We start from the raw sequence: 11,234 nt of genomic DNA, 5'->3' as shown, positions 1-11,234 counted from the left end.
GGCAGTGTGATTATTGGTGACTGTAAGCAGGTGTGTCAGAGATTAAGACACGCTAAGCAGTCGTTCCCGCCACCGAGTCGGCCGTTAGTGAAGTTTTGCAGGAGGTCAGGTAACACTGTCATGTCCCCACTGGTCTGACCTCACGGTCTGTGGCCGGCCCGCCTCTCCCCTCTCCGTCCCTCCGCCTCCAGCAGCACACACACCGACACAGCGCACTGTCCGGCACCACAGCGACCTGGAAGAAACATGGGGTCCGCAGGACACCTCTGCTCGGTGCTGCTGGTTGTTTTTCTGCTGGGGCTTCATCACTCTTCGGGTTTCTGGATAATAAATGTTGTCTTCCCGCCAAACGCCAAAGCCAGAGCATCGAGCAACAGCACTCCGCCTCTCATTATAGGTAAGTGTTGTGTCACTGCAGACATTTTTATATGTGCTGAAACCCACCTTTAAAGGAGCACTGTGTAGTTCTGTGGAAGACATTTTAATGAGAAGAGAACGATCTTCATTGACTGTTTTTCTGCCTAAACAAACTCTCTTTGTTTTCATGACTGAATGAACAAACTGACCATAAAGGACAACACAATTTATACTGTTTTACTTTGTTTATATGTGGCGGACCCTGCCACCTTTCTACCATCAAACAGTTTTCTGGGACCTTATTTTATTACAGCTTGTTTATTCACTTATGGAAAAAAAAATGTTTCTGTGTTATTATTGTATTATTGAGTGTATTATTACCTCATTAATATTGTAAATGTACAAATTCTGAGTTTGAATTTCTTCTCCAACTTAGTATCAGGCTTGATTACCAACTGGGGAAAGCACCACAGGGGCCCTGAAAGCACCATTATGTCCTCAGGTTTATACTAATTTAATTGAAGGTGTGTTTGGAAATGTTTGGAAATTGGCAACGCTAACTAATATGATAAGGGCCTTTAGCATGGGCATAGGAGGCACTGATGTGGGTGGGACAATCTGAGGTTCCCCCCATACATTTTATTTTAACAGAGCAGATGTCCTATACTATATTCTGGTGCCCTTACGAGTGGTTTGATACCTTCTGGATATGGTCAAAGCGTATTTGACGAGTTGGGGATGAGACTCATAAATCAACTTTTCTTACAAACAACCTTCATAAAGCTCAAAGTACAGGTTGATTGATTCAACGATGAATTCATTGATGGGGGGGGTCATAAGACACATACTTGCGAACATTTAACAAAGCAAATTACTTAAAATCCAAAACACAGAAGCAAAACAAAATCTATCTATCTGACTTACTAACTGTCTTACTAACTGACTTACTAACTGACTGTGTATTGATGCCGAGGCTGACAGTGAGGTTGTACAATGTACTCTGTACATTTGACCCTGCTTTCTACTGTTTGTTTCCAGCTTATCTAGGTCATACTAAGGCGTTTTAGGCTGAAGGGCCAAAACGTGATCTGGTGGTCATGCTCCTCACTGGCCCTCCACACTTCAGTTGTAGGGGTTTTACTTTCTCTTGGATGGACCATGAATTTGGCCCTTTGCCAATTTTCCTCTCCTCGGCCCTTCAACTCATATCATTGGAGTCTTGGTATTTACGCAAGCTTTTGACTGGGTCGGGACAGGGCTTGCAGGTTAGCATGCTAACTTCAGTAGATATCCCTGCAACACAATACATTGAAAATACATTCTGTGCCACTGGTTTTCTGTCCGTATTTGATTCTAATGTGTTTAATCAGATGGACATTTGAGTGTTTCTTGAAGTTTCATATTAGATGAATATATTATTATTATATATTACATATCTCAGTCTGCTTTAGGTAGGCTATTTAGATAGATAGATAGATAGATAGATAGATAGATAGATAGATAGATAGATAGACAAACAGACAGACAGACAGACAGATAGATAGATAGATAGACAGACAGACAGACAGACAGACAGACAGACAGACAAATAGATAGATAGATAGATAGATAGATAGATAGATAGATAGATAGATAGATAGATAGATATTGCCATAGTTTAATTACTGCAGGTACAGACTATGCAGAGCTATTAACTGTTTGTCAATTGCTGGTCTTTAAATGACTATATAACATAAAAAGTGTTGTCAAAAATAACAAGGTATCGATACATATGGATTCTGAATATTTCAAACTGTTTCAGTACTCATTTTCTGCAGTATCCATACACCTGCATGACCTGCGCTTTCTCACTCACTTGTCTCTGACAGTGATTTGACTCACACCACTACAATGCCCACCTGCCTCCTCCCACTCTGATGACTATAGTCAGAAGTAAAGGAACTTTACTTTACTTTACTTTGTTGTACTTAACAGACAGTACACAAGCCTTGTTCTATTGACCGCTTAATAAAAATTGAAAAGTCCTTGATGTTCGAGTATTGGGTATCAATATTTTTTAAGGTATTGTATCAAAGTTAGACATTCCATTTTCCTGACAACAATAATATAAAATCGTCACCCAATCATAATGTGTCTGTTACAGTACATAGAAAGACAGTAATAGAGTGAATAATGGCCTGTTGAATGTGATATAGTGCAGCAAAAACATCTGCACACCCTTCTTCATCTGCTTGAAACATTTAGTATAGAAGTGTTCTTAAAGGTTTTTGGGCCAACTTGATGTCTACATTTGTGGCTCCTCCTTTGCAGTCATCATGCAACTTTGTTTGTTTGACACTGACTTCTATATGCAAAGTATAATATTAGCCAAAGAACGTAGGTTTTGTGTTCACTGCCCTAATTAAGAATCAGAGTTTGTAGAAGATTACACTGCAGGGCATTTTCTGTTCCCACCACTTACGACTCATTGTTTGCAGTCGAAAGGTCGTTGTCCAGATCTGGATACACACAGTGTACTTCAGAAGAGCGCCACGTGGACAATACCCAATGAAGTATATAGGTTCCTTGTCTATAATGGTTATTATGACAAAATGACATGATGACAAAGACAACACACAGTACATTTTGTTCAAGGGCAAAAAAGTAAAGTTTAAGAAAGTCTAGAGTTTTGAAATCAGATCATCACCTGCAAATACCTGACAAAGTATTTATGAAACCTGCTGTTTAGTCAGAAACATTTTACAGCACTCTTCACTTATCTCTAGGTCCACTGTGTCACTCATTCTGCAAGATATGAAAAACAGTGTTTTGGCTACTAAAAAAGTGATACACTTTCACACACGTCTGGCACTTTTTGACAGATAGCATGGTTAGGATTGGCCAGATTCTTCAGATTCAGGAGTTTTACAAGGGCCAGATAAGATTGTACATACTCTGTATGAGTTTCAACTCTAATTCTTCCCAACAATCTGTAACAGTTTCACTCTTTTACAAAAAGGTGCATTTAAGATCATACTAAATATAATATTGATTAATTGCACTGACCAATATATGTATATTACCAATACATTAAATACCTATGTGTAGTGTGATGCTCATAACAGACAAAGTTAGCAGCTAGCTGGTGAACAAAGTGGAGCATTCAGGTTCAAGGTAATTTATTTGTTATTGTACAACACAAAGTTGGATAAATTAAAGTTTGTAACTCCTTAATGCTACTAATGCTAGTACACTCATTTATATACATGTATGATTATATGTTGTGTATTGTTTGAATTTGCGTTGTGGTGAATGTAAACAGCAGCAACAAGATGTGGATGATAATATGGTCAGCAGCTTTACATTAAAGTTTGACATCAGAGAAACAATATCCATCAAGTTTGACTGCATGTGAACACCAAGCATCAATACTGTAAACACAGAGTCCACACCTCCTCGTCATGCTGTACTCTGCTCTGTTGGCTATGAACACGGTCCGCCTGTAGAGTGTGGCACTCTTGATCCGGGATGTTGTGGTGGACACATGTCTCTGTAAAGATGTAGGCACATCAGTCTCTGAATTCCCGATGGCCTGAGTCCCATTTGTCCATTTTATTTTCCTGCAACCAGACGTTAGCCAGGAGCAGCCTTAAATCCAATTTGGATTAGCATGACTCATCTGCTAATCACCCAAAATGCAGTTTTTTTTTCCAATGCTGATTAATGTATTTTTGTTATAGGTGATACTTGATTTGAAGAAGCAACCGGGCAACTTGCATTCATCAGATGTCCAGATGTCATCAACATTCATCAGATGACATGTGGATAGCAGTGTTTCCCAATCTTTTGAAGCAAAGTCAACATGCAGTCCCTTGTCACAGCTTGTAAAGGTTCAATAAAGATCAAACTCAACAGTTGTTAGAGGCCTGTAGAGTGAAAAAACTATATTTTACAAACAAAACAAACATTAGAGAAATGCCCAAAAAGGAATTTGAATTATTTAAAACGATGTCTTTAACTTCCTCTTTAGTGATTAAGTGTCTTGTGACCCCTCAGATTCATCTTGATCCAAAAGTTGGGAGAGACTGACCCACAGTATTTTAGTGCTCACCTTGCAGTGTGATTCACTGATATGTGTGTGTTTGTGTGTTCAGTCCCAGGGAACTTGGGAAACCGCCTGGAAGCTAAAATAGACAAGCCAACACTGGTCCACTGGATGTGCTACAAGAAAACTGAGAAGTGGTTCCCCCTGTGGATCGACCTCAACATGTTCATGCCTATAGGTATAGACTGCTGGATTGATAACATGAGGTAACACTGCCTGACTTTTAATGTCTTCTGTCCTCTTTCTGCATTATGTTTGACTTCCAAGCTGCTTAACCTTCCTGTTGTCTTCCCGTCGACCATGCAACTTTTTTCCTCCTTGTCAAAATTGACCTGATCGGGTTTGACTGTTCAGAAAGCACAAGTAATAAATGATCACTCAATTCTCTGGAACGCTTTCTTAGCCAACCTCATTACCACAAATTTTACATTTTTTCATTTAAAAATACATGTTAAAATGATGGTAACTGAACCCCATATTTCTTAAATGAAAAATTTGAAAACAGACAACAGGATGGTTGACAACATTTTCTCTTTGAAATACATCTTTGCTTTTTTTTAATATATACCATGTTTCCTGATTAAAGTCATGTTTACATTGTCTCCACCTGTTTAAGATCTCTTTATTACTGGACATTATGATGGATCTAGGATTTTGTACTCTGCTGCTTTAAAGGAGATATATTGTACTCATTTTCAGGTTCAAAATTTTAAATTGGGTTACTACTAGAATAGGTTTACATGCTTTAATGCTCAAAAACGCAAGTTTTCTCATACTGTGCAAAAGAACCTATATAACAGGATGAAAAAAGGAAAAAGAAAAAGCATAATAGGTCTCCTTTAAATCTTCCAGTCTGGTCTAACCAGACAGAACAATTATACTGGGGGAACCACAGTATTTTTGTTCTTTTTCAGATATTATTGTCATCACATTAGAGACTGTTTTTGCCCAACTAAACTGACATGAATGTCTATGTGTGTGCCCCAGACTTGTTTACAACAGGACGACTCGGCGGTCATCCAACTCACCAGGGGTGCAGGTGCGGGTGCCAGGATTTGGACAGACATATCCCATTGAGTTTCTTGACAATAACAAACTGGCTGGTGAGATGAATACTGTACTTCTGTGGATCTGTGGATTCTGTAATTGTTCTATGCATTTATTTTTCTAATAATACAGAAACGTCAAAAGGTTTCCTGTGAACAATGACAGGTCTGTGCATTATTCCTAGACTGGATATCTTCATGAAATGCACTTTGTAGCTCAGATGCTTCGCACCAGGTGATGTTGCTTTAGACTCTGACACCTGGTATTGATTTAGTCTGCTGCCTTTGTTTTTCAGGTTATTTTCACACTATGGTGCAACATTTGGTAAATATGGGCTACGTCCGAAATGAGACAGTCCGAGGAGCACCGTATGACTGGAGATTAACACCTAGTGAGTAGCAAAACTACACATGCAACCTCACATACTCACTCACATTGTACCATATAAGTAGTACTTTGTCATAACTTTGTCTAATAAATGTAGAATATGTAAATGGAAAGGTTTGGCATTTTGCATGTGTTGGCTTGGACGTAAAAAAAAGTACACCAGGAAAGATAAACCTGCAGCCCCAACTCAGCTTTACCTTATTACATATGAGGTCCTGTGTAGTTTGTTGTGTAGTGTTTGGGCTCTCTTTCCCTGCTTCCTTTTGGTGCTAGAACAGTTGTGAACAGTGGCTTCCACTGTTGCGACTGGAAGTGAGGCTGATCCCTGACGACAGCAGTGAGACAGAACCAAAACAGGGAAGTTGTGGGCTGTAAAACTAAAACAGTGAGCTGAGAGGAAAGTGAATATTAGACATTCAGGCTCTCAGATGACCAGAAACACAACTTTAAATAATTACAAATGTTACAGTGTTGAATGTTAGCCATACAGTCACAACTTTAAAAAGTGGTAATATGTCAGGTAGGGTTGCAATGGTGTGAGATTTTCACAGTACGATGACCTCAATAATTATTTATAATTATTATCAGCTACAGTGACCCTTAACCAAAGTACCCTGACATTAAAACTGCCCCTTAAAGGTGCAATATATAAGACTTCCAGTTAAAAACATTCAAAAATTTACTCAAATTATTGACAGAATGTGAAATAATAACGGTTGCGACATGATGACATCTATGTATTGTGTTGCAGAGATATATACTGAAGTTAGCATGCCAACCAGCGAGACCTGGCCCATCTTGTTCCAAAGTGCCACTTCCACTTCCTAGTTGCTCTGACCTCCCAGTCTGGACCGCTAGCTGCACAGCTCACTGGGCTAACTAGCTAATGGTAGCTTCAGTTAGTAGCAGTTAGCTGTCATTCTGGAGAAGTATTTCCCCCTATTTGTTTTGAGTATGAATTCAACAAGACACCAATTCTTACATATTGCCCCTGTTACTTAAAGCAACATTATGTAACTTTTTACCTTATAATAGCTGAATTGCGGCCCACTATATATGCAGAGTAATGTTTCTCCTTCTGGCCCGACCCACAAATTCGCTCATTCCATAGACTTTACATTGTGATGATGTCACATGCTTTTGAATTGCTTTTCTTAGCTCAAGGAAAGTGATATCATTTAAAACCTCCATGGATTAAATATTCATGATGGAAAGAGACATAATTGACCTTGATTGCAGTTGGCGTCCTGTCAACACGCAGATGTCTCCTTTATGATGGTGCTCTGTGGAGAAAAAGCTTTTTGGGGCCCAGGGGAATATTTAGCTGAAATAGTGAGTGGCCACTGAGCAAGATTGGAAGCAAGACTGAGCGTGATGGCATATCCAGGTCTAAATAATACATTCATGATTTGTCCATTTGTTTTGGAGTTCCTTAGACCAAATGTGGCCAAAAAAAATTAATACAGCTTTAAAGAAAGACACTGCTTTCACTGGTATCATTACACACACTACAACGTACAGTTATCTCAAAGTTCTTGCCATCAGCCTGAAGCCCTCCTGTCATCTCCCCTCCCACAGATGAGAATGCAGAGTATTTCACCAAGCTGAAGGACCTGGTTGAGGAGATGTACAACCAGTACCAAAATCCTGTTTACCTGCTGGGACACAGCATGGGCTGCCACTACGTCCTCTACTTCCTCAACCACCAGCCTCAGGCCTGGAAGGACAAGTACATCAGGGGCTTCATTTCCCTGGGAGCACCATGGGGGGGTGCTGTTAAAACACTTAGAGTCCTGTCCTCAGGTAATGGCAAAGTACTTAGAAAAGAATACAGTACAAGAAGAAATTAATCTGCACCTGACATCCTCAATACAGCAAAAAAGTATTGCTATAAATCTGTTCCACCTGATTTGATCCAGTATTTCAACATATTTTTGACCTGCTATTCATTGCAGGTGAAAATGACGGCATCCCCATGATTTCCAGCATCAAGATCCGCGAGGAGCAGAGGATGACCACAACCAATCCCTGGATGCTGCCCTCTGAGGCAGCCTGGTCGAAGGACCACGTCTTTATCTCCACGCCATCCTTTAACTACACAAACCAGGACTACCAGCGCCTCTTCGAAGACATCAGTTTTGAGGATGGCTGGTAACTAACGGCTTTGATGTTATTACTCCCTCAGTTTTAGATGTACTATTTTCTGTGTTCATGAATCAATCTAACTAGCTCTGATAGTGGCTATGTAGTGGCAGTAGTAGGGCTGGGCAACATATACAATATATCGTAATTGTGATATGAGACTATATATTGTCTTAAATTTTGGACATCATTATATGGTGATATGACATACATGTAGTCTTTTCCTGGCTTTAAAGGCTGTATTACAGTACAGTGATGTCATTTGCTGAACTTTCCGAACCAGAATGTTCAACTTGTTCTAATACTTGCCTTTACCAACTTAGTCATTATAACCACATTAATCACATAAATCTCATTGTGTTAGCATTTGATAAGTTCCAATAGTCATCCCTACAATATTGATGGAATATCCATATTGAAGTAGGGTCAATCTTGAAAAAAATACTGTGATATTTGATTTTGTTGCCCAGTCCTAACATTTAGGAAAAGCTTTTGAGAAGATTTCAAAATATTGAGATAAACAAAGTGTATTGTGATATAGCCTAAAAATATCATGATATTATTTGAAGGCCATACTGCCCAGACTAGGCAGTGGTAATCTATGATCAGTTTTACCTCTTAGGACACATGAGACCTGGTAAGTATGTAAATGACTGCTTTGGCAGATAAGTTTGCAGTCTCTACATCAAATACAGGACTGTGTTTCAGTGGTTGTATCTGTGTAGACACATTATTATGAGGAATGGCCCTTAAAGTGGCACTCTCAAAGATTTCTGGAAGAGGCAATTGCAGGTGTGTTTTTGGACCTCACTGCTTCCCAGAGATCCAGTGTCGCCTGTGTGATGTCAGTCAGTTGGCAGTTGGCAGCTTTGCGATGCCTCCATAACAACATCACATGAAGCGATTTGCACCTTTTGTTGGTTAGGGTTAGGGTTTCATCGTCCGGTGTTATCTGTCTTTTCTTTGTTTGTTCGGCCATGACCGTTAACAGCAACGTTAATCGTTTACTCCCAACGCTAGCAGAGACCAGGACCAACAGAACTGTTATGTCTCAGTGGGCAATAGGCTCAATAATCATTGTGTTACTTCATTCGGCGATAGATAGTGACTTAACAGATATTTATTTACATGAAAATCTTCAGGATTATTACTTTAATGATACAAATTTTTCATGCATTCAGAGCGTCTTGAAATAGGGTTAGGGTTAGGCCATTCTTATGGCTTACATTTTTGTCTGTAGAAAAAAATGAGGTGTCACTAAGGTGTCTCATTTGATGCTAACAGTGGGATTTTCCTAAATCAGACGAGTTCAAATTCTACAGTAGTGACATTAAACCTTCATTATTTCAGCCACTTGGGGGCAGCATAAACAAGCTGTTAACACAACCTTAAAGCTGCTGAAAGCATTGCCTTCGTTGTCGCAAACTCCCTGTCTGTTTTGCTCTTATAAATGGCCTCCCTCCTCTCTACGTCCCCACATGAATTTGCAGCGGTAAACTCCAGACACAGCAGCAAACAGGAAGATCCTGCTCTCTGCATGTTCACGAGCAGACAGGACCACCTCTTTATGGAGTTCTCTGTCATGATTGGATAAAGCGGACAGGGATAACCAGAAAATGTCTTCTCTCCTTTACTGCATGAGCGGCGGGGGGAAGAGAGACATGTGCACTGTTGGAATATGGAGCTATTTAACACTTATTTTAATAAAAATATATCACTTACAGCAGCTTCAACATCTTGTTATTTCCATTAAAGTTGACATATGGAACATGTTGGTAGATCATTTTGTATTTACACTTTATTTATTTTGTATTTTATACAAAATTTATTTTGGAGTTGTGATTTCAGCCTCCCATCAAAAATAAGTCAGATATTAACTCCTCTCTTTAGCTCCATATGTCTGCGGGAAGTATCTGGCTCTTTAGCTGTCAAATGCTCCACTGTGTTCACCAGCTTGATACTCAATGTGTCTGTCTGCCTTCTGGTGCTGAGCAGGTAGCTTACAGTCACATTTTACTCTCTTTTTTCACCAAAACACAACACAAGTAGAGCAAACCAGAGTGAACCAAAACTGTGAAGCTGCAGGCTGGCAAACCAAAACTGTGCTTTAAATGATTGACTGCAGGGTTCATAATGGCTCACCTCTTTGATCCATTATTAATATTAAAATACTGATGACACTGCTTTAATGTTTTGGTAATTGTTCCACTCCATTTTACAACCCCTTTTATCCTCTTGTTGACTCTAGGCATATGTGGGAGGACAGCAAGAACCTCACGGGGGATCTCCATCCGCCTGGTGTAGAGGTGTGGTGTATGTATGGAGTGGGGATTCCAACTCCGGTAACATACATTTATGATGACGAGTTTCCAAACGTGGACCCAGTGGACTTTGTTTATGCTGATGGAGACGACACGGTGGACAGCAATAGCATGAGTCTTTGCAAACGTTGGGCAGGGCAGCAGGAGAAGCCCATCCACGTTACAGAGTTCCGAGGGCTGGCCCACCTGGATATAGTGTTTCATGAAAAGGTGCTCAGCCTGATCCAGGATGTCATGGAGGGCAGATCAGACACACCCAAAGAGGTCGATGTCCGATCTGGAAGTGAATAGCAGACAACCACATTTAGAGTTACAAAAACACATGGTGTGCTGGATTTTTACTCAGTTGATGTTTTGTCTCTTCAAGTATCCAAAAAAAAAGAACCACATTCCACACAGCTCTAACATTTATTAGCTCCCTGTTTTACCCCAAGTAAATGCAAAAGTTCCAAACTAATCTGGATTAGCAAGTAATCTGACAGTGACCCCCCCAGCCCATAACTATGACCCCCTTATCTCAACTAAAGGCTGATGACTTGTAGAATGGGTTTGACTCTGATCTGTTCATTTCTATTTCCAAGATGTGTATTTTATTGTATCTCCTTATATTTGGCGTTGATGAATAGAATCCTATTTTATTTTTTATTTTATATTTTAAGATCTTTTCAGATCTGTATAAAATCTTTTGGAGAAAATGATTGTTAGATCAGATAGCTTGTACGCACACATTAAACTAATGATCATAATAATAAATGGGATATTGTATAGTGTCATTGAAAAATGCCAGATGTATTTGAATGTTTCCACTCATAATAAAGCATCTATTGTCACAAAAGCCACGTGTGTCAAATGATGAGTTTAGATCCAATACAAGTCAGGTAGAACCTTATCTCTGT

General features: G+C 39.6%; 1 protein-coding gene across 1 annotated transcript; it reads left to right on the top strand.

Annotated features, from left to right (window-relative positions):
• lcat (lecithin-cholesterol acyltransferase) lies at positions 1 to 11,173 on the top strand. The gene is made up of 7 exons (XM_073471365.1): positions 1 to 397; positions 4,491 to 4,647; positions 5,429 to 5,544; positions 5,784 to 5,879; positions 7,454 to 7,678; positions 7,831 to 8,026; positions 10,266 to 11,173. Exons 1-7 carry the CDS (start codon positions 247 to 249, stop codon positions 10,627 to 10,629), a joined length of 1,305 nt encoding a protein of 434 aa, XP_073327466.1. The 5' UTR covers positions 1 to 246; the 3' UTR covers positions 10,630 to 11,173.
• Positions 11,174 to 11,234: the final 61 nt, after the last annotated feature.

Source organism: Pagrus major, chromosome 8 (genome assembly GCF_040436345.1).
Source record: "Pagrus major chromosome 8, Pma_NU_1.0".
Classification (NCBI taxonomy): Eukaryota; Metazoa; Chordata; class Actinopteri; order Spariformes; family Sparidae; genus Pagrus; species Pagrus major.
Note: the sequence above shows the minus strand (reverse complement) of the source record. Positions and strands in the feature narration are given on the sequence as shown.

Bases quoted from the DNA above. Each gene is read 5' to 3' on its own strand.
- lcat (XM_073471365.1), top strand. From the start codon at position 247: ATGGGGTCCGCAGGACACCTCTGCTCGGTGCTGCTGGTTGTTTTTCTG. The intron at 5,880-7,453 runs GTGAGTAGCAAA...CCCCTCCCACAG, and splicing joins TGACTGGAGATTAACACCTA to ATGAGAATGCAGAGTATTTC. The intron at 8,027-10,265 runs GTAACTAACGGC...TGTTGACTCTAG, and splicing joins ATCAGTTTTGAGGATGGCTG to GCATATGTGGGAGGACAGCA.